This window comes from Anarrhichthys ocellatus, unplaced genomic scaffold (genome assembly GCF_004355925.1).
Source record: "Anarrhichthys ocellatus isolate YVR2014 unplaced genomic scaffold, GSC_Weel_1.0 scaffold59, whole genome shotgun sequence".
In the NCBI taxonomy this organism is placed as follows: domain Eukaryota; kingdom Metazoa; phylum Chordata; class Actinopteri; order Perciformes; family Anarhichadidae; genus Anarrhichthys; species Anarrhichthys ocellatus.
Window position 1 is genome coordinate 1,427,092 of NW_022280089.1, and position 24,362 is coordinate 1,451,453.

At 42.9% G+C, this 24,362-nt stretch overlaps 2 protein-coding genes across 4 annotated transcripts in view; one reads left to right on the forward strand and one right to left on the reverse strand.

Moving 5' to 3' along the window:
- robo3 (roundabout, axon guidance receptor, homolog 3 (Drosophila)) overlaps positions 1-7,886 on the forward strand; it is an 85,540-nt gene extending 77,654 nt beyond the window's left edge. Inside the window, exons 21-25 of the mRNA XM_031871592.1 lie at positions 796-995; positions 1,194-1,301; positions 1,982-2,152; positions 2,821-2,963; positions 5,791-7,886. Of these exons, the coding sequence (XP_031727452.1) occupies positions 796-995; positions 1,194-1,301; positions 1,982-2,152; positions 2,821-2,963; positions 5,791-5,802 (634 nt within the window). The 3' untranslated portion in view covers positions 5,803-7,886. The remainder of the gene's footprint in view (positions 1-795; positions 996-1,193; positions 1,302-1,981; positions 2,153-2,820; positions 2,964-5,790) is intronic.
- A 10,345-nt stretch (positions 7,887-18,231) lies between these two features.
- robo4 (roundabout, axon guidance receptor, homolog 4 (Drosophila)) overlaps positions 18,232-24,362 on the reverse strand; it is a 22,896-nt gene continuing 16,765 nt past the window's right edge. The window contains exons 17-19 of one of the 3 annotated variants that reach the window (XM_031871619.1): positions 23,682-23,909; positions 23,169-23,500; positions 18,232-20,845 (exon numbers count right to left, since the gene is read on the reverse strand). In XM_031871619.1, coding sequence (XP_031727479.1) covers positions 20,664-20,845; positions 23,169-23,500; positions 23,682-23,909 — 742 coding nt within the window. In that variant the 3' untranslated portion in view covers positions 18,232-20,663. Of the gene's footprint in view, positions 20,846-23,168; positions 23,504-23,681; positions 23,910-24,362 lie in introns of all 3 variants that reach the window. The other 2 variants (XM_031871618.1, XM_031871620.1) reach the window with 2 other exon arrangements.

Genomic DNA, 24,362 nt, shown 5'->3' on the forward strand with positions numbered 1-24,362 from the left:
TCCACATCAACTCGTCACCCTGAACTCTTCTAATGCACAAACACAGTCGTATGCTTTACTAAACGCAAACCTCCTCTCTGCTTTGTATTAGCTTTTCTCCCTGAAGATTCTACTGTCCACTGTTCTCTGCTCAGTTAACAGAAGGACGCTACGATGCAATGGTCATTATATAATTATTATAATGTCATTTAGTTCAGATAAATCTGTCAACATGGAGAAATTCCTCCATAAAAGAAGGTTCTTTTTTTAGCATTATCTAATTCGCAAAAAGTTATTTAATTGTACCTTTAAGCAACTATGTACATTTTTAAAGACAAAATAAGAAAATCGTCTTGTCACAAATGTTAAGTGCTCAATTCCATTTGCCTCTCCAGCCTTCCTTGGTCTGGTATGACCGGTAGCTTAAAGTGGCTAATGTTAGCTAACTTTAGATACTAAGAGAAAAAGATACACTAATGCATAATGATAATGATAATAATGCATTTTGACACCGTAGCTGCACATTTTACACACATCCAACACAATCATTTTTTAACATTCAGAAGAAAGAACTCGATTGTCGGCAACAATGCACATTGACCATTGTTAGCCAAATGGCTAATCCCATGGCCAGATGTGAAATTCACCATTTAAATAACAATGATGCAGATCGACTGGAAACAGGAGAAGTCCGCCAAACAGAGGATGCAAATCATACACCCAGTTTATTCTGTTTTTGTAAACCTCACTCTGAACCAAAGCTTTGCCTCCATTGATTTGTTCTCTCCAGTAACACGTTGCCCTTGCTTCCCATAGCAGAAGGTTACCCTGCAGTCCACTGCCAGTTCCCCAGGCGCCGAGCCCGCTGCTCACCCAGTCCAACCCAAACCTCTCCGGCCAACAGCATCCCGGCTCACCGGAGGTTGGCACGCTGCAGTGCCAGAGTCCTGCCCATCGCTGCCTCCACAGCCAGGGGCCAGCTCTGAATGAAGACAGCATCAGCGCGACTACACCCGGTAAAGAGACTGACTGACGAGCCTGCACACAACACGCACACACAGAAAGGCACAGTGGCAAATAAGATCATGAGAGCTGAGCATTCATGTACACATTCACCCTGCTGTTGATCCACATGCATTGACTACATCAAATGCTGTGTTGAGTGTGGAGGGATACAAAAACACTCTCTGATTGTTTTTCCTGTCTTCACACAGTGCACGGCCGCTCATCCCCAGCAGATACGTGCACTCCTCCCAACCAAAAATCACGCGTGAAAAAAAAGGTGTCAAAGAGTTCAGCGTACAGAAGAGATGTGCAAGGAGGTGAGTGGGTTCAGATACGGTCGCTTCAGGGATATGGGGAACAATAACGCCTCCATTGTTGACATTTCCTCAAATTGAATACGTGTTATTGAACATATCGGAAAAAGAGTTCCGAAATAAAGCTATTCAGCGTGAATCACATGTTCTCAGAGGCTGAAGCTGCAGCTCTGCTGCAGAAGAGAAAATCTCGTCTGCGCTTTTTTTCTTTTGCTATTCATTGCTCTTTGTCAGTGAGTGAATAAATGCACCCCATGATAACCCAGCACGTACACGCCGATATGCTGTGAGTGAATACCTACAACTCTGCTCCTGGTTCTATGCATGGCTTTGACTTGTGATGTTAGCTTACAGACACACTGCACTCACCATAGCTGCAAATGAGAATTATCTAAAGTAGCACTGCATTGTGGGTCCAGTAACCGATTAAACTGCACAACTGGCTATGAATCACACAATCAGAGCCCTCGGTGTTCATTTGAACACATTTGCTCTGTTTTCTGAAGGAAAGTCTCTCCGGTTCTCTCAGTTATGCACAAACTAAAGACTAAAACAAGAAATCTCTTTTTAAAGCAATGTCAGAAAACAGAAACCTGACACTAAAATCAGTGTCAATGCATGGACTAAAAAAGGCAACAAGAACTCTTCATGCATGTTTTCTTATCCCTCCGCTCTCTGCTTAGACCTGCCCCCACCTCCGGAGCCGCCCCCAGGGGAGGACAGGTTGCGGGGCCCCCAGGGGTGCGTGGAGGCCGGCAACGCGGTGAACGGCGCTCTGTCCTCCCTGGAGAGGAGCGAATACAGCAGCAGCAGCAGCCACCAACGGAAAGGCTCGGGACAAAGACACACCGACAGTAAGGCAGAGTGTAGCATTTCAGTCCTCATTAGGTTTTTACGGGCGGCAGAAGATGACGTAGCACAGAGAGAGCATGTTCCTCCTGAAATGTGTCACTCCTTGTAGAAATCAGAGATGGGATGAAAAAGACAAAACGTGGCCAGTGTGTTAACCACGCTCAGATGTTCAGTGTACACCACGTCTCTGCTGTATCATGCCCTGCAGTACCGTCTCCCACAGTGTGACGCAGCAGAGGAAAAACGAGACTGGCTGGAACACAAAGAGTTGTGTTCGTGACCGGTTGTTGGATCATTGCTTGAATAAATGCCGTAGTCACAAGTATAGATGCAGCTGTGCTCATAAGTTCCTGAAAACCTGCAACACGATGCCTCGCTGTTGCAGGAAATCACAGCTTTTTCAAAGAAAGTCGTACATTTTGGCCTTTTCATTCACTTCATTTGCAGCTAGTAACCATACACCATGCTGGGATTACATATAGACAAGTGGGAGGAATTTACAGGGGGTGTTTTTGCATGAAAACATTCTTACCTAGAGCAGCTTCAAACTGTCATTTCTCCAGCAGATATTTATATTAACCATCATTTCCCTACTAAGAGGCTGCACTGCCTCACAGACTAACAGCCCTCACTGTTACCCGTCTCGTGTCTGTCACTATTGCCTCCTCAGATGAGGAGATGGTGCCGTACAGCAGTAAGGCCGGTTACCTCTCCAGGAGTCAGATGTCCAGTAACTGCTCGACCACAGGAAGCTCCTCATCCAGAGGCTCCACGGGCTCCCGAGGGCTCAACTCGGCCCGGAAACACAACGAGGTAGTATCCAGCAACGCTAATGACTTTATCATTTCACAGTTTCTCTTTGTGCAAGAGAAAAAAAAGTTCTCTTTCCACCTCAAACGTTTTTTTAAATAATTGATGCTTTCAGATATTCATGAGCACAGGAACAAAGACTCTTCCTGCCATGGAGAGGTTCATGTGCTTTACTTATATCTACACGTCATTACTTGCGCTCCATAAAACACACATAATCTCATACATGCAGGCGCATGAAAAGAGCTTTCACATTCCCTTGTTGCCCACACACACACACTCACGCTCATACATACAGATCTACCATTACGTCTACTCAGGATGGGCTTCACAGTCTCTCTCTGGAGTGCACTTCACTGCGGGTGCGCTCCTTTAAATGCAACCCCCTGCAGGCTCTCTAGCGTCTTCATGGCAGAACAAGCTGTGCGGAAAACTCTGCGGGTATTTGGTGCCGGGGAGGCGAGCTAGAGTTTGACGCGTCCCTCCACATTACTGGAGGTAGACTAGGTAGTGACTGATAGAGAGCACAGAGAGTTGTGTAAATCACTTCCCATGGCTCCTTCTGCCCTCACATAGAAGTGTCCTTGAGTGAGACACTGACAGGCTGACTCAATGGCAGCTTCGTCTCCATCAGTGTCTCAGTAAATGAGATTGTAAAGCGCTTTGTATGTTGAGGTAGAAAAGCGCTGTATAAGTGTGGCCCATTGACCAAATCAGATCTATAAAGTGTTTCCTGTTTTGCTCAAGTGCAGAGAAAATGAGAGAAGCTTCAGATGTCTCTACTTCTAGAGAATCAGGACATTATTAAATGTTAAGAGTTGCCATTCATTGCGTATAATGTTTGCAATATGATTTCAACATCCAATTTTCCTTTTTTTTTCTTTAAAATGTATTCACAGTTTGATTGTCCATCTTTTTATTTATTTATTCAGGACTTTCATTCGAAAATATAATATCACACTGAAAACAAATATTCCGCTACAAGTAGAAGTCCTGCTGATCCCAGAAGGGTTCTAACTGTTTATTAAGTAAATAAGTAGCACGATCTTCTAAGCCCATAAAGAACAACTCATCCTCCAGAAGAAAACAAACCAAATGAAATCTACGTGCTTTGATGAATGGAATGAAAAACTGCAATCCGAGTTCATTAGATTACAAATATTGGTCGGAGGAAATATCTGTAGTTACTTCCCGCCTCTGCTTTGAGTTTACTTCTAGGCAACATGAGTTATATTGTCAGTATAGCAACAATCAAACAGGTTGTTATAAGTCAGATCTAGAATCTACTCTGAGAGGAAATGACGTTGGGTTTATGAGAAGTGAGCAGCGTGGCAGCTTTGATGCTCTCTTTAGTGCGGCAGCTGTTAGCTTTAATGCTGTAACCTGAGGCGTCACCATAAAGCCGACTGTGTGTGCAGAGAGAAGGGATGGCCCTGTCCCGGGTCAGTCCACGATGACCTCAGCACATATCCGACATGGGAATGTAGCAAAGCAACTTGTAAAAGTGACACGCACACACATCCAATTGCTCCTTTCACTTGCTCTGAACACATACACACACAGGGGTCCCTTGTATCTCGAGCCTCTCAGGTCACCCCCACCTGTGGAGCAGTAAGGAACCCCCCCCCCCTCTCAACTGACCTTACTGGCCTTTTCACGCCTTCCCAGGGACATGAAAGCTTTGCAATAAATTTTGGGGTATTTCTACAGGAAACCTGGGTTAGGTTACCCTGGCCCCCTGTGGTGCTGCTGACTGCTATCTCTGCCCTTTGACCCCGGCGGACAACCAGGCGCTTGTTGCTGTCCTCGGGTCTGTTACATCAGCTCTGAGGCTGCTCACACAATACGCATGTGTATAAAAGAAAGGGATAACAAATATGGAGTCATCAGTATTAGAAGGATGTAGATGAGACACACAGACACGGTCACACAAACTCCAGCCCACACAGAGATTCTGTTCTACTGCCATCACTCCGGTTTAGTTTTTTCTTGAATTTAGATAACATGACGGCGTGATGTGCACGGTCAGCGTCTGGTGTGTGTGTCTATTGTCACGCCATGCCAGCTGTCCAGTTTACACAGACTCTGTCTCTTCCTCCGCTGGCCCCCCAAATGGTTCCGTTATAGAACAGCGAGGCGGAATTATGGCGCGACATTCTGTCCTTGATCACCTTTAAGTCTCTGCTGTGAACCAGGATTGTTGTGGGTTGCGCTGCACCACATTTGCCCTTAAGGGTTCTAGATCAAATAAGATAGAATGAAATATGAAAGGGTTATCGGTAGATCCCCTGGGTCGGCTCTTGTTAGCTTAGAAGGTGGAAATGTTCTGGATAGAACCTCCAGAGAGGGTTCTTGCTGGAACCATGTCACTATAAATGGGTTATCTGTAGAACCTCTCTTAGGGGTCTCCAGGTGGAACCTTTCAGAGGTGGTTCAAGGTATAACCCTTTATGTTGGGTTCTAGGTAGGACTCTCTGAAAGGGTTCCTGGTAGAACCTGCCAGGAACCAAACAAGTTTATCCTATGATGAAAAGCCTAAGAACCATATATGGGCACTGGCTGCTTTGGGAAACATGTAAAAATGTAAAAAATGTGTCATTATTGGAACATGGAGAGGAAATAATATTGACCAATCGTGATTCTAAACCACGGCCAAAATGAGTCTTCTATTGCAGTCTGCTTCCTGCTTATGTGTCAAAACGTAAGCAAGAGTACATGAGCAGACATTTGCCTGAGTTTATCGAAATCAAGCCGTGTTCTATGAAATCAAGCCGTGTTCTATGTAGTAGTTACAATTTTTATTGATGTTGAAATACTTTTTTCTTCCCAGGAAATGAGATAAGGACACCAGTGACTCTGTCGACGCCTCCATCACCACTGTGGACACAAAGAGCTGGGAGGAAGAGGCTGTGGTTCAGGATACTAGACTCGCTGTCATCGCTGTGAAAGAAAGCAACAACGGACTTTACTTCATGTTTCTTTGAGTATTACTACGATTATTTAAGGGCAAACGAGTTCATTCCTCTGATTTGTAAATATCTGTGTCTGTACTGTTCTTTTGTGGGCTCTGGATACAGGGAGAGAGACGTATATTGTATTTATGAGGATAGGAAAAAAAACAAAAAAAAGTCTGTAATAACAAGAAATATAGCTCATGTCTTCTTGAATGTGCCAACCTTTTTTTGTCAAAATGTATAGTTTTTTGGAAAAAGCATTAACTGCTGTTGCACTCTCTTGTTGTCATGGCAAACGCAACAGAAAATATGAAGCACAAAGTGTGATGCTGGTCGGAAAAGCCAAAACGAGCGGGTTCTCGCTCTCGGAAGAGGACGCCTCTGCCCCCCCCCCCCGAGCGCTCTCCCACCGGGATCCCTGCACCCATCTTGTCCGCTAAGAATGTCGTACTTTTCTATATTCCCCTCGGTTCCTCTGCAGCAAAACGGTCCAGTGTGCCAGCAGACAGACAAGCTTTATAAAAGTTTGATTGTAACCCCCGCCCCCCTGCTCCTCCCCTTGGTCGTCTGAGGGACCGTCTGCTGCAGTTTTGAGATGACATTTGCATATTCTCCTTCCAAAACAAACAGAAACCATGTCTGTGGACTGACTTTTTTTGTACTCTTGTTGTTTTGTAAATGTACAATAAAATACATTTGCTGATCTAAGCTGTACTCGTTTCTTTGGAGCAGCGTTCAGGAGGTGCAGGACCCAGGTCTCACACTTTTTTAGTGCTGTGAAGTTTTACCTTCCGTTATCTGGACAACACCGGCGTCACAATGAGCAATCTGTAAGATATGTGGACCTACACAGATAAATGCTTCTAGAAAGAAAACAGAAGATAAATGGATGCAGAAACATTCGTCATGTAACATCCAGGAGTATCAAACACCGGTTTGTCAACTCCATATTAAAGCAACACTCATGCCCACGTGTGTGTACGTTGCCACAGGTTTCGGTTGCTGTAAAACCTCGTCCTGTCCACACTAGCCATTCCAATGTAAGAGCTTGTGAACAACGTCTGCATCCTTCTTCTGTGGTTACAAGTTCAGCTATAGCCAACACCAGGCATCAAAACAAATCAACTATCTCTCTTGTAAAGATGGAATTCAATCCCTATGTTTCCCTGGACTCAGATTCTTTCATGAGCTGCAGTGAAGGGAAAGTAAAACAAACAGGAAATGAAATGATCAGAAATACTGTAAATAAGTGTCTCATATTTGCTTCAGCTAAACTTTGTGACTGTGGATTTAGTCCATCTCTCAGAATCAAACAAGGAGGTGACCTCTCTTGTGGACATGTAGCACATAGAATACAAAATGTGATAAACTAATATAAAGATGCATGTTTGTTTTTGCATATGTGCTGATGAGTTAACCTTTAAAGCTCATTCACACCTTAATGTCACATGAGTCATGGAGGTCTCCAGTGTCTTGAAGGACACCTGAGAGTTATCAGTCACATCAATTAAGGAGTGAAACTGAACAGACTAAAATTACAAAGGCGCATTGTGAATTACACTTCGAGGTGATGCTAATTTGTTGTGGATAACATTTGCTTTTGACGTATCAGAAATAAATTTCATCTGAGTCCGCAGAAAAAACGTTAACCACGTGTTTGAAACTGCGACTGTAATCCAGGAAGAGATTCCAGTACAGCACTGAAAACAGCGATGTCTCCGCTTCCTCTCCTGTTCCACCACCATTCTTAGGGTATTATTCGGCCAAATCTATCCATAAAGATTCAGATCTGAGATTCTTGGTATACAGTAAGTCATATAAGCAAAATGAAGGCTGACAACTGTGTAAGCGTGTGTGTTAGCACAAACTTCTACGAGCTCCTGAAGCAAATCCAAAATATTCAACACCTAAACTTCTTGTAGCCTTCAACTCCCTGACCGTACTCTCCAGTCAGACCTAAATAAATAAATAAAAACGGCCTTATTGCTGAAGTTGTGTTTGCTTCTTAATCTCCCGACGCCCCCGGTCGTCCTCCAACTTCACAGTGCATTGCACCTGGGCTAGTGCTGTACGCCCTGAGGAGCATGAAATTGCCAAGCTCTCAACTCTGAGAGTACACCACACACTCCCTCCTGCTGTCCGACTGAGACAGGGCATGCATCGCCCTCTGGTGCTCTACAGATGCTTGCTGTGTCGTGGCACTGACTCTCAGCCTCAGCTACACGTCTGGATGGAGAGGCCCGGGGTGTATTCCTCCTCTCGGTGCTCTGTGATCAGCTGAAAGGAGCACGATGAGATGCTGCAGCACCAGCCTTGCTGCAGTCCACACATGGAGGCGGAGGAGGTGGCAGCAGAGGGAACACTTGGGGGGAAACAGAACATCAAGAGACATGTAGGAGGAATGAGATTTAGATTGATTGACATGGCTGTTTAGGGTCTGATATAAGGACTAATAGGACATACTTTTCATTCATTGTAGGATTTCTACATGATCTACTGTAAATCTGTATGAGTTGAATTGGTCAAACCATGGAAGGCAGAGGGTCAACACGAGCGATGACCACAAGAGCGCGAAGAGTCCACAGGGAGGGAAAAGGACAAATGATAATCCAGCAACTGGAACAGGGCAAGCAGGGGAGTATAAGTAGGTGAGGGGTGATGAGCAGATTGCCGGCAGGTGAGTGGAAATGAGTGGGGTTTGCAGAGGGAAAAACCAGGGGCAGGTGATTTGGCACAGGTGGAGAGAATGAGCATGATCAGGAGAGACACACACTCACACACACACACACACACACATAGCAAAACCCAACCGTGACAAAAAGTTCTTAGATCACTGGCTGTATTACTGCCAAATGAAGATTTCTTGTTTGATGTTTCTTTGAGAAATTATCGATAATTGCTATTTACTGTAATTGATTTTAGCCCAAAAGATAGAACTTGTATGGTTTTTTGAAACACAGCAATTTATTTCAAAAAGGACTAAAACTGTCTTATCATCCACTGAATGGTCTGTTTGGCTGCTGCTGTAAGAATCTCAAGAGGTCAGAAACGTCATCCTGTGTGCCATCTTTAAGGTTTTCAGAAGGATCAGATGTTTTATTTTCATGATGTTACTCAAAAGCCCTGAAGGTTTTTTAAAGTCTTTTTTCCTTGTAATTCTTCTGGGTAGGGAAGTCACACGTGTTCTACGTCCTTCCACAGATTATAATGCATATTAGGTTGTTAGCGTTCATGAGCCTGTGGAATTAAAAAACAAACAAGAGCAAAGGACAGCCGATAAGAACGATGAGAAGATTTACGTGACTGACCTTCTGCAGCGTGAACCCACACCCCTTACCCTTTCCATGCCCCCCTTCACTTCCCTCTACCCCTCCATCCCTCCCGTCCTCTCCCTTTCCCTCAGCCATAAATCACCGCGCTCATTCATTAGGCCAGTGTCAGGGCCAGAACGCCCACCGGGCCTGACAGAAGAGGGCCGGCGGCCTGAGAGGAGAGAAAAGAGACAGAGACAGAAAAGGCAGGATGAAAAGGAGGGGACGGCGTCATTCAGAGCCCTGTACCCTCATTCCAAAATGCAAACACATCAATTTCCATGTTAATTTTCCCCGTGACAGCGGAGATGGATGTTTGTGACTTTTTGGCTGATGTGATGCATACATAGAAGTTCAAATGAAGCCATTATGTTGGCAGCAGGGTGTAAGGTAAATGATCGAGAGGCTTGCAGTGCAACAAAACACATTTAAGATGTTACAAGATGATCAATATTTCACCCTTTTATTTTGTATTAATATATATGTTTAAATATGTAATTGTTCAACAGACAGCACACTACAGACCAGGTCATCTTGCTGCATGTTCACTGGCTGCAAGTCACTTGTTTCCCAGAGACAAAACAAACACTTTTAGTGATAAGATTTTGTTTGTTCATCATATAATCATCACCTCAGTATCTGTCAATACAACAAGAGTACCTGTCGGTGTAGAAGCCATCTGGTGAAGCGCCGCATCGCCCACCCACTGCAAAGAAGTAGTACCATCTAATTAAACACTATGTCGTTTTACGAGATTAATGAAAAAGAGAAACAAACAAACAAAATGTCTAAAAAGCCATTTTTTGTATACAATATCTATCTATTCATTTATTATATATCTATTACCTGATACAGGGCAGTGACAACAGGCTGAAATAAAATAAAATGTAAAACGAACAGGCACATATGGATAAATCTGGTGTCCATAGTACATGGGTGCGTTGACCCAGTGCAGGGTAGTCGGGCCCCAGTGCACACTATTATGATGGGCCCCAGTCAGGCGGCAACCTCTGGTTCTGAGAAGTGAAGTCAATGCTGAAGTACTTTAAACATGCATCCTCTCTAATGTCCATCAGAATCAGAATCAGAATCAGAATCAGAATCAGAACCAGAACCTTTTATTGCCATGGTATGTTGAACATACAAGGAATTTGACATTACGGGAGGTGCAAACATTTAACAAATTTTGACAGTGTGGCTTCTACTGCCCGAAGACGTCGCAATATATAGCTACACACGCTGATGTTACCGGTAGTATCGTTGAGGTTCGATTGAGATATCGCTTCTCTCTTTTCTGCATTTTAGATTCATACTCTTGGATTCAATCTTGTTCGTGATGGACAGTCCACAAATGGCTCCCGTCATTTCTGTACTGGAGATATACATCTTTGTTTGAGAAGCCTTTAACGCTCCCATCATTTCTATACAAACCTCATTCTGAGCTTCATGTTAAGATACAGTTACTCTATGGGGCTTTTATTTTGAAAGGGTGGGACTGGGTGGGTGAGAGAGGATGGAGAGGAGACATATTCATAATGTTTGACACACAAACACAGAGGTTATTAAATGTCTCTGTGGGGCTTTTACTTTTAAATGGGAGGGGAGGGGGGGGGGGGGGCGGGGTTCTCTAAAAATATCTAAGACCTGAATGACTGTATGATAGAGAGAGAGAGAGACATAAAGAGAGACAGAGTGATGAGTCAGAGACAGACAGTTTAAGTTTAACAAGGCAGACTGATTAAGAAACATTACAGTAATCAGTGATTTTGAACAAAACCTCCTTTTAACAAATTAGCAGGAGACTGAGTGCCAAAATATGGATACCGTGAGAAAGATAAGACTCTGCCGAACGCGTTGATGTGGTTTTTATGATGAGAAAATGAGTGGTCAGGTTTAACATGGAGTCTAATGGAGCAGTTGGTTGGAGTTCATGTCGCTCTGCGGCTCTTTGAACCAAATGTGTAAGTCCGTTGGATTCCACAGACACTTTACTGCGACCAGCACAACATTTCCAAGCTTTTGGGGCAAAATGGTGAATAAAGAGTAAAAATTGTGGGAGCTGGAGCAATTTGTTTGGAAAAATCACAGAATATGCTCTCACTCTAGCTCTTAACGAGCCGTGCAATACACACCCATTATAAAATCTGAAACGGACCCAAAATTTTCCTGAAACTTAATCTGTGACTGTGTGTGTTCTCATATACAGTTTGTGTCGTGCACAAGGGCCACAGACTGTGAAGTGGGCGTAGTGGACCCTAACCCATTGGTTTATAGACTATGGCTTTGATGTGTCGATTTTGGTATTTCAGCCGAGGCCGTAACTCAACACATTGTTGACCAGAGTTGACCAGCAAACCCCATGTCTTAGTGAACATGCTAATGTTCAAGACACTGGGGCACTCCGTGTTTGTATGCGTGTGTGTGTGTGTGTGTGTGTGTGTGTGTGTGTGTGTGTGTGTGTGTGCGTGTGTGTGTTGGAGCAGTCAACTGGCCCTGTGTGACTGACAAGGCAATATTGCAACAGATCAGCCATACGGGGGCCATTGATTTCCAGTTAATTGAATGATTACCACTTTAGAATGCAACGCCACAGTTAACCACTGCTGCCCATCAATGTGAGCGTGTCACTGCCACCTGAACTGCCGCCTGCATGATGGGAGGAATTAGTTTACATGGACACAGCCCAGTTCCTGTAGTCACACTGGAGCAGTGCTGCCTGGATTATGTGCTGCTGTGTCTCTGTTATCTATTTTCCTCTCATGTTATATTCTATTTCTGTCCTTACACTCTATTTGTGTCGATTCCCTGTAGAATCCTATTCATTTTGTGGCCGAAAACTAACCTCATTTCCACACAGATCAATAAAGTTTCATCGTGTTGTGTCAATAGTGGCGCCTATAAAGTAATTGGATGGAAACTAATGCCTTGGAGTTGGGAGTACGTAAATGTAAAATTGTAAAACTGCCAAATGATTTAACACAGGCAGGTTCCACATAAGTGTTATGTAAAGTGTTAAAAGGGTCTAGATTGATGACCAGCTAATTACACTCACACGCTGCTGCCCATGTGTTTATGTCTGGCCTTAGAATGGTAATTATCCATTCGGTTAAATAACAGACTGCAGGGAAGACATGCAGTAAATCTACATGTATGCGTGCCCATGTGTGTGTGTGTGTGTGTGTGTGTGTGTGTCCATGGTTTCAGGCCATGTCTAATATGGGTCATCGGTTTGCTGACTTGCTACATAAAGCTGGTATCTTGACATACACCAAAATCTGTGATGCACAAATCCCAAGGGCTGCGAGCAAGCATGTATCTGTGTGTGTGGTTGTGTGTGTGTGTGCAAATATAAAAGAGAAAGACAAGCAGACATAAAGTAGTGCTTGATTCATTACTATGTGGGTCTCATAGCGTGTGGTCTGGTCTATCAGTGAGCGTGTGTGCTGCTGAGAGGAGCTGGGGGCTTCATGTAGAAACATATGGCCTTTAGTGAAGGAGACATATGAAGGATAATCTCTTCGGCAGTCCACCACAGAGACACACACACACACACACACACACACACACACACACACACAGAGAGACACACAAATAATCCACTACTTGCTGCTTTGCATAAAGATTAAATACACTTGACATGATGTTTGTGGTGGAAAGTCTGATCTGTTTTTGTAATTATTCATGTTTTTAGTCGGCTTTGACTTCACATCTAATTGCAGACTTCATCTGACAATAACTGCAACTGAAGCAGGCTGATTATCTTCAAAATGAAATGAAAAATGGAAAAGAAATGAAAAAGGCTCAACCTTAATTCTTTCATATTTTTGCAGTGGAACAAAGCCTACTCCTCTTGTGATAAAATATGTACTGAACCATATTAGTACAGGCACAATTCCTCAAAGCCCTTTAGTTTTTCAGACATTACCCAAACAAGGTAGAACAAAACACGGGTATTTTGGCATAATTATAATGATGATGGTCGTAACAAAAAGATCATATGTTATGATATATACAACAACAAATTTCAGCAAAAGGTGATGAAATTATTCAATATACTGACTCACCCCATAAGTGAAAAAGTGCAAAATGATGGCTTGGCTTTAGTTCACATTTGCACGTAAGGAGCCCTGATATCTGCATAACCTCCATCTGGTCTGTAGCCCATTTCATAACTGGAATAATCCTGGACCATATTGTACACAACATGCCACGCTGGGAGACAAAGACAGTAAGTGAAGGTACCCGAGCTGTGCCAGCTATGTGTAAATGATGCATATTTGAGTGAGAGGTCGACCTCTAGTGACCTCAATGCCAAAGACTAAAAACAGAAATATACAGAAAACTCACAAAGTCACAATCACTCCTACTCAAAGAACAAAAGAGTGAATTCACATAATGACTTAATGAACAACAAAACAAATTGAAATCAAATGAAATCAAAGATAATATCAGTGCAAATATACACTCTTTATTCCATCCATGATTGAAATTAATGCAACTCAAAATTCAGATTTTTTTCGTGTATGACGGTTGCAGGTGGACTGTTTCATTTCACTCATTAAAATGATGCAATCCTCCACTTCATGGTGTTAATGCGAACTACATATTTCTAAATTCTATAAAAGTGTATTATTGTTTTATGGGTTGTGTAGTAATCAGGTGCTTCAACACGTCACACACTTATGCAGACTCAGCGGAGGACATCTGGGAAGAAGAGGAACGTTAGACAGACCAACTGACAATATGTTCTCTGAAGTCAGCCCGTTTGTTGTCTGTGTTGGCATACTATACTTTGACATTAATAATGACATTTTATATGGCACATTTTTTATGACATTTTTTTGCATTTTAATGCCATATACTACAATGATATTTTAATGGCATACTATACTATGATATTTCTAGCCTTTTTATGTAATACTGTACTAATCATTATACTTTAATGGCATATTATACTGCAACATTTTGAATGATATTTTTATGCCATAATATATTAAGTCATTTTTCTGGCATATTTTCTGCCAAACTATACTGTGGCATTTCTCATGGCATATGATACTATGACATTTTTCATGGCATTTTTATCTCAAATTATACTTTACATTATTTATGAGATTTTGATGTCATATTATATGATGATGTATAGTATACAGTGACATTTGTTGGGCATTTTATGGCATACTATACTATGAATTTCTTATGTCATATAATACTGTATGGCATACAATATTATTATATTGTTTATGTCAATTTCATGGCAAACAATACGAAGACATTATTTATGACATTTTTTCTGCTCCCAACAAATGACTGAAGGTATTTTTGGGAACGTTCTGATAGCGTAACAGAGCATTCACCAAAGGGATTCTTCATTTCTTAGCTGTGTGTGATATCTGCTTGGTTAGATAATAACGTGTGCACAGATGCTGTTTTTCAAAAGGACTTTTGAATGAGCCCTTTGACTCTCTCACTATAACTAATAACAGTCCTCAGGCCGGTGCAGTTAGTATTAACCCATAGAGATGAGGTCTGCTATGTAGAGAGACACTGAGGAAAATATCTTAAACACGTTTCTGCCCCTCTTTCTTCTGATATGTTGTCTGTATAAATGCTAAGTGTTGAGTGTTAAGAATTGGTCTCAGCTCCCAAACATATATAAAGTTGAAATAATGTATAAAATATGAGATTTTGTAATGAAAATATAGTGCGTCTCTTGCTGTCTCTCGCGTGCCTCATGTTAATGTCAGGAAAACAGAACGAGCCAACCGAGGTTACTGAAGGTCAGCAGACCGTTCTGATTTGTCAGTTTGAACTTGAACTTGGTTGACCTATTGCAAAGCTGACCTGTGGTCAGCGAACTCTTGAGACTCTTGGAAATGGATTTAGCTGAGAAGCAGAAGTATTGTATCACCAAACTATCGTGGAGACCTGATGAGCTTGGAAACGGCCCTCAGTATATATACTGTATAACTGACAGTGTGTCGTCTCTGTGCTGTCGTCCAGGAGACGCAGCTGGTGGCCTCCTGCCAGGTAAGAAATAACTCACCTGAGATCAATACAATGAACATTTCGTCTGGGTGTACTGGTGTTGTGTGTGTGTGTGTGTGTGTGTGTGTGTGTGCTTGTAGCTAACCGTTGTTGCTCCTTCTCAGGCTGACGACAGTCTGGTGAGTGTCATCAGTCACCTGGGCTCCAGAGGGAACAGAGGTGAGGTGATCACACTATTGTGTCGTCCTCGAACAACTTTTCAGACACATTATAGATACATAACTGTTGATCAGAGGTAGAAACATCCATCAAGAGATATACCTCCTTATTGTAACTGAGCGGTGAGGAGGTTGTTATTTTCAGTGAAATTGATCAGTTGACTGATGAGCACTTATCACTCATTTTGTAGCATTGTTTTCCACAATCTGCCACCTTCTAAAGTGTCTGTAGACGTCAATGATCTTTTAGTTACAAGTAAAACATGACATCTTGTGGAAGAGATGTTTTCTTAAGAGAAGAGGAAACATTATAAAATGTTTCATGGTCATGATATTCTCTGAATCTCTGTTGTGTGACATCAGTTTTAAGTCAGTTAAGCTTCGTGAGCTCCTCGTGTTCAGACACCTGATCTAACGGTGATGTTTCTACTGTTGGGACACTTCAAGAGTGAAGGGATGCACCCGGAGGCGGAGCTGGACGACCCCGCTGACCGCTGGCTCACCTTTACTGACTCAGAGGTCAGGGAGACTGCCGGGGCCTCTATCTGCAAGCGTTGCCAGGAAACCGCCTCCTGTTCCACCAACCAATGTAAGAGGACAACACTGAGTCATCCTGAAGTCACACAGACATGTCGTGTAAGTCACACAATCATTGTCTCGTTCAGACCAATTGTTAAATCAACCAACTGTGTCCTGACTGTGTGTTGTGTGTCCTCAGATGAGCAGCCTGGGGAAGGTGGGACTTTGTGTGGCGAGCTCCAGAGGGAGATCCAGCCCAGGTGAGCAGCCACGGGGACTTCACAGGTAAGTGTGTTGTTTCCCTCCCCGTTGTCCCTCTGCAGGTGGTGGAGGTGGAGTTTCAGGACGGACTCGTCTCGTCTCCGGGCCTGAAGCAGCAGGATGTCCCCCAGCCTTCAGGAGGAGGGCTTGGCTGGCAATAAATACAAAGAGGTAAATACATCACAAGATGTATGTGTATTATATTTACTTTAAAAGTATTTTTGGTTAAAGTCCCATCATTTCTTTCATTTTTGTTATGTGTGTTATGTTAAGTTAATTAAGGAAGAGTGAAAGAAAAAGCACAAATGGAAAGATGGAAAAGTCTTTCTCCTACAAATGGTGTTTGTATGCTACCACATACCCTGTATGTCCAAGTAACAAACACATTCCTGTCCTACAGATGAACAAAGACTTACAAGGATACTGTCCTGCCTGAGTCTTCAAGCATGCCACAGCAGGATGACTCAGACCAAACTCAGAGGAGGAGCATTGAGTCAGAGCAGAGTGTTAATGGACCACATTCAGGCCACGTAACAGTGTGAGGAATGATATCAGGGTCTTATTAATACAGCATTAATAGTTGTTTTCTTTCTCACTTAGATGCTGCGACCAAAAGCAGTCGGGCTGTGAAACCAGAAGTGGAAGCTTGAATGAAGCCAGAGACAGGGATGATGGGAGGACCAGAAGAAGCACGGGAGGAATGTTGTCTCAGACGTCCACTGGTGTTTCTGTTAAATGCTCATTCAATGTGTGCAATAAGATGCAAGGTTTCAAATAAAATGATCACTATACAAAAACCTGTTCACTACTCACTGATAACTGTTCATTTAAAAACAACTGACTGTTATCGATCATAAAAGGAAAATGTTTTACTGATGGCTCAGGTGTGAATTGGAAATGATATTTAGTTTTGATAAGGAATAGCCCTCAATAGCCTTCAATAGTTAGAAGATTATAGTAACTATTAATAAATCTGCACACCTCCTGAATATGAATTGGCAATAACCATTGTGGTTAAAACAAGCTCTAAACTTAAACAAAAAGATCTGAATGTTGCTTTAACATTTTAAAGTTACACTTGACAGCAATATTTGTGGGATAATCATATTCAAAATGTTTTTAATCCTATAATATATTATACCATGAAATTGCCATAAAAATAATAATATCATAGTATAAACACAGCTTTTCACAAAAATGCAATAAATAATGTTGTTGTATAGTATGCCTTAAACATGTCATTAAACATGTCATGTTATTGTTTGCCTTTAAATATGATTTGTATGTAAAAGTGTGCCATAACAAATGTTACAAGTGAGTAAATCATAAAAATGTCAGATTGTAGTATGCCATGAACATGTCATAAATATTGCCATTGTAGACTATGCCATAAAAATGAATGAATAATGTATTTAAATACCATGAATAATGTTGTTGAATATAATGCTATAATAAAGTCACAGTACTATAGTATGACATTAAAATTAAATGAATAATGCCAAAGTAGATTATGCCATAAAAATGCCTTAAAAAGTCTTCACATCACTAAAATCAAATCATTCGACAATAATACACTTTTTATGGTAATATTCATCATTAGCAAGTATATTACAGACTAAGTAGTAAACTAGATCCTGTTCGACATACATACATACAAACAGGAAGTGGCGCTATGCACCTAAAAGTTATTGCAATCTGCCAAAAAGGCAAAGAAGAAGAAGAAGAAGAAGACCGCACTGGAATTGTTTCATGTCCATAAATAAAATGAGAAAGATACGCAGGATTTGGACAAACATGAGGACTCTTCCATATTTCCCACAGATGGTGTAAGCACCAGTCCACCTGCACCCATGAAATATACACAAATTAAATACAGTCAAATACATCATCAGAATATTGAGTTGCACTCATTATAAGTCGAACCATGCTGCACACATACCACATACCTTGGTGCATGAAATAAAAAGTGCCTTGACAGCACAAGAGGGGAGCAGTTCTTCTTCTTGTAGATTTGATGGCCTTTGGCATCCATGATGTTGCATTACTGCCACCTTCAGGTTTCATCAGTCGTCCTGAAATAACCACGTCCCCCCAGCTCACTGTCTCCACTAACCCTTTAACGCTGCCATGCTTTTCTGTAATAGTTTGATCACTTCCTGTCCCTCCGGTGTAAATTCTCTGCATGATAGATTGCAAAAAGATTTCCTTTGATAACAAGTGTTCTGTTCAGGTTTCTGTGTCCAATGTTCAACCTTATTACCGTTACTTCCTTATTCCACTTTGGTCCCATATGTCTGAACATCCCTCTGACATTGATACCCTGTCTGCTCTCCTCTCAGGATACCGGTGTGCTGCGATTGTTTTGCCAAACCATTGTGGAGTTAATATTCACAAAGCAGATCCTGATGACTTCTGGCTGTAGCTATGATGTAATATTACTGCAGCTGACCTGTTCACTTCCTTTTAATGTCATCCACATGGTAACAATTCAACAGTACTCACATTCAAACGATCCTCTTGTTAATCCCACCTGCTGCATGTTTGCTGCTCATTAGATCCATCTGTAGAGATCTGAACACAGGCTTTAGGATTATAATCCCTATAGAAGTCTTTGCTGTGTCTTATTCCTGTGCTTAATCTTAAGTAACTCAGACGGGTTTTTTTCAACTGTAATTGTGCATTTTCTTTATTTGTAGAACTGCAGACACACTGTGGTCCAGCTGCTCCTGTGCAGCTGATAAGAGAAACAGACAGCAAAGCACTTCTTAGCTCAACATCCCCGTTTGACCCCAGACACTCACTCACACAAAGTCATTGAGGAAAATCATATTCGATTAGATACATATTGGAATATCTGTGGGCCTCACAGCTTTTCTTCCCAATACTCATAAGACTCAGCGAGGTTTGACTGAAATATCAAGTGTTTGCAGGTAATCTGCTTTAAACTGGGAGAAGGTGAAATCTTTTCTTTCTTTTGGAGATGAGCCATTAACGTTCCACTACAGTTAGAATCACACTCCCTGTCTCTGTATACACACACACATGGATTGGTTTAATTATTCTCTCCAGCGGCTTTGTAATTAGCAGCCATTATCAGGTGCAGCAGCATTGTTTCTCTTGGTTAATCAAGCCCAACAGATGAGTTCTAAGCATCCCCTCCATGCTCCACGTAGCCTTTAAACAGCAGGGGTCAACAGAAGTCCTGCCCACAGGCCACAGAGGGACAGTGTAGTGCAGATACCTCACTTCCTTCACTTCCACAGAGACTGACAGAGTGAAAAACCCTCTAGGAGAAGCTGCGGATACATCCTGTATGGTAGATGTTTCACAATAAAATGTAGCGTGTATGAAGGTGTTTTAATTAAGACAACATAAGAGAAAACATCAATGTCAAAAGGGGAAAATAAGTTCAGCTTCAGTCAAACATTGTTGCAGACAACATGCAACATGTCAGGAAGTTATATTTCACAGCTCGGCCAGGACGCGTTCCAAATGTAAAACCTGATTTCAATCAATTCAAAGTTCTTCTTCAAAATTGTAAAATACATCTGTTAAGTGAACAAAACACAAATTCTTAGAAATGTAAAACATCTACCACATTAGTGCATTTCTATATAAAACATAAAGCATGCAAAGACTAATCAATGCAGCATAACTTTCACAATATCTTTTGTTGAATGCTTCCTAAAATTAAAGTTATTTAAAACCTCAAGTTAGCTCAGTTAATTGTGAACAAAGGACTTTTAAACAATAACTTTTTCTACTTCTGCTATTCTGAACTACAGAATATTTTGTCTGATACAAACATAAAAAGTGTAAAAAAAATCTTAAAATATAAAAAAATGTAAATGAATAATCCCAGAATAATCTGGAAAGGCAGAAAATGATTTGCAATGCGTTTGAAATTCTTTAAATAACATTTGTTGAATATGCAGAATATATATACACTTGATCAGGAAAACAGTCTGTACAAAGTCCCTCTGCTCCGCTCTGTGTGGAGGACTCTAATAAAACATGCAACACAATGAAGATAAGAAACAAACGTGTGGACAGAAAGCTCCAGCGCTGCATTCCTTCTTCCTAATGACTGATTCCTCACCGTCTCACATCCTGTCGTTGTGTCTTTCTGGCACTTTTCAAAACACAGTGAAAGCATCCCGAGGGAAGTCTCTCATTACGCTGTTCTCTAATGAGCAGAGAGGATACGGGAGGGGGGGAGACTTCAGAGACTGGATGGAAGTTATCTAGATTGCCCTGAGGTAAATTGGGAAAACTATTACAGATGTCTACAAGCAGCGTGTCTTAAACATCACGGAGCTGGCTCCAACTATATTTCAAATCCAGATATGCATTTATTCTTGACTGGGAAATCAAGTCAGCCAGAGTCGTGTCTGTCCGTTTGTCTGGTCGTTGCTGTGAGGTGTTTCAGCCACGTTGTATCTTTCAGAGTCCCTAAGCGTCGAAGGGTCTGCCGTTCCTGCCAGGATACTGGGCTCTGCACCGAGCCTCCATCTCCTCCACCCAGGCCGAGCTCCAGTCCCACGCAGGGACCGGCTCCAGCTCGCTGAACAAGTCGCTCTCCGTGCGGAATGCCAGATACGACGCGCTGAGGGGGGAGGCTGGCGGGGAGAAGTCTGAACACAGAAGAGGAGGAAACGACGTGTTGACATGCATTTCAATATGGAGTGGAGGGATTGTATTGGAACAGAAACCTCTCTGCCTGTGGAGAAGGTGACAGAACGAGTCAACATTTCTCTGAGGAGCAGCTTTTAATGCCAATTCTCTGAGGGAAAGCTCATTTGAAGCAGCCGTCTGTCACTGACAATAGAACGATTCCAATATGTCGGACGCACCAACACAAACAACAGCCTCGCTCTGCATTCTGAAGGTACTATTATACTCAAGAGGAAAAAGAACATGCAGTGACACAGATTTAATTCTTGATTTGATGCATATGATCGATCGGCTCATATTCATCGGTGGTCTCTATGAATGCCGATCAGAAGAACCAAAATGACGGCAGACACTCAAGACGATTTCTCTGCGTGCCGCTAATATGTCTTCACAGGTCTGGACGTTCTACCTGGTGTCTGAAGAAGACAATACATTTGCAGGGTCTGTGGAAGAAAGCAACCGAAAAATGTCTCCACCATGGATCTCAGACATTTGAAGGCGAGTCACGTCAAGGAGTATGAGGAGACTCTAGATGGTACTGAGGCAGAGAGTCTCCACTCACCCAGCTGTGGATAACACAGACATGAAGCAGTGTCTCTACACTTAGTAGTTCTGTTTACAGTGTTCCACACGTGTTCCATCCCAGCTGACATTGGGTGAAGGCAATGGACAACAGGGCCGACACACATAGACAGACAACCATTCACGCCTACGGGCAATTTTAGAGTCAACAATTAACCTAACCTAAGCCGGAGAACCCGGAGAGAACCCACGCTGGCAATGGGGAGAACATGCAAACTCCACACAGAAGGACGGACCCGGGGTGACAGTGCTAGCCACTACACCAGCGTGCACCAGAAGTTCTGCTTAAGAGAGAGTTGAAAATGTCGCACATGTTGCCTGCCAATAAATAAACAGTCGTTAGATCATGATGCTTTCTCGTCTCTTAATTGTAATACTTAATATACAATGTTAAGAGTAGTTCAATGAATAAATGATGCTTTACTATAAATAGAATGTGATCGTGATGGTATCGGCCGATAGGTCTTCCAGTGATTGGTGATCGACCCCAATCTCCTGATCGGAGAACCCTCACACACAGTCTCCAAATGTCAAAGAGGAAAGAATGCTCCAGCTCTGGGTAAGAGAGTTGCCATTAGGAGGTCGGTGTGACCTGATCTGAGGCTTTGGACCCGAGTTATGAGTTCAACATCAGCCATTGTGAGACTGCATTATCACCCGCTGACAGCTGCACTCAGGAGGTTTTCACATTGCACTTCTGTATGTGTGAAGGATAGCGGAGGCACAGAACAGCCAAAAGGGAGAGTTTTGGTAAGTGGAGAGAAAAGCTGAACGCTGCCTGCAGATGGAGAGCAGAGTGAGTGATGGGGGGACGACTCATCTGGAGGTTCAATTTGGTGAAAGGTCTTAAGTAGTTGCCTGGTGACACCTTAGATGTTAGACTTAATATCATGTCTCCTACACCAAAGACGCTGACGTACAGTGAGATGTAAAGTAGAGGATGTGCTCGCATGCTCTCTAACCTCTACCCGTCTGCTTTACAGTGATTTACAGTCTTAGCCCTCAAAATGATGAAAACGCTCAAAACTAACCAACAGATTTCCTGTCTGCTCCTCCCTACTCTGCTGATGAGGCTGCATGTCTCCAGCTTGATCGTCCACAGACAGAGGGGCCCATCTAGTGGAGGAATGCAGTACACACAACAGGCCAGGACCCTCTGCCACTAGCCATTCTCTTCTGATGTTTTAGTCGTTGTTTTTGACACATTCAAATAACACTAAAGCTTCAACGGAGGCTTGTTTTCATTATTGAATAATCTGTACATTATTTTCTAGGTTACTCAATTAATCCCAGTTGCTCCAAGTCCGAGTCCATGTCTTTAAATGTCTCGTCCAAAACCCAAAGACATTCACTTTATTATGATGTAAAACAGAGAAAGAAATTGAAATATTTACAGTAAAGAGGCTGAAAAACAAGCATCTTCTGCACATGACGATAGAAAAGCACAACCACTGTCCTAAAGGAGAAGTCTGGAGGGTAGCAAGCCTGACATACCTTCTTCCTCTGAGCCATAGAGCTCCATTAACAACACAATAAGCCACACTGAGTGACATATTCCTTCATCCCCATGAACACACACACTGTAGTTTGTTTTGACTCGAGCCAACACACACAGCCCTGTTTATCCAGACTGAACAGAACCTGTTGAGGAACTATTTGTAATAAGCATCGTCCAGTAAAAGCACTTCCTCCTCTGCTTACCTGACAGAGAGGCTCCACTCATGGTCTCCGCCGCCGCAGCCAGCAGGCGGGCGAAGTGTGCGCTGTCGTTGGTGTAGCAGCTGTCCACCGAGCTGATGAGGCTGGTGCGAGCGCTGGCCATGTTGCTGTCCGTGACGGAGCTCCAGGTGTTCCACAGCGAGCTGTCCCATTCGCTGTAGCAGGAGGAGGGTGTGCTCCGGAGGCGGGCGTGTCGCAAGCCTATCGGCGGGAACTCAGGCTCACCGGTGGCAGGGTCAGCGTACTGCTGACCGGAGCGGACTGGGCCACAGATGTAGCCCAGGGTGGGGGAGAGGTGGTGCTCATGCAGGGCACTGCTGACAGAGAGAGGCATGATCACATGAATATATGCACTATAAATTACACTGGCATGGAAGAGACCAATGGTTGCATTAATGTTGACATCTACACAATAACTGTTGTTTTTTCTCAGACACAAGAGAAGTGAGCTGGGATCAGAACCAACTAGGACCACCAGCTGTGCTGCATCTTTACCTGCATCTCTCAGGTTTCGGGCTGAGCTCCAGGTACTGGGCGGCTTCCTGTGCCGTCAGCGTGCCGCCCTGTTCTCCATCCACTGACGTGGAATAGGGCGTAGTAGACAGGTGGCTGTAGGAGGGGCAGCCGTGGTCGGTGGCTCGTTGCTGCCCACGGCAGCCTGACGCAGCACACACTGACTGCAGAGAGCCCATGTCCCCTGTGAGCTTCGTAGAACGACTGGAGCTGAGGGACATGCGAGAGACGGGCGTGTAAGACATGTCCTCTCAGCCAGGTGTAAGACAGAGTCTCAGAGTTGTCTTTGTTCCACATCATGCAAAAAACCTCTACATCTAAACATGTTGACTGTAAGTAGTCTTACATCGCTGACTGAGAGGCTGAGTCGGGACATTCCTGTAGGACAGAAGTAACACACTGAACTGTTGTTTAGTAACAGGGATCTCTTTCCTTTATTTGACAAGGAATACATAAATAATAGGAAACTGTACAGCTAGAGATCAATACGCACATCAGCAACAACTCCAAACCAGATCACGGAGCAGATGGCGTGCTTGTATACTGATCCAGTCAGACTATGATGAGATGGAACATAACAACTCTATAATTCTGCACCTGACAGCTGAACTGCTGTCAGTGTTGGGATCAATAATAACTTTAGGGTCAATCTGTTTCAAAATA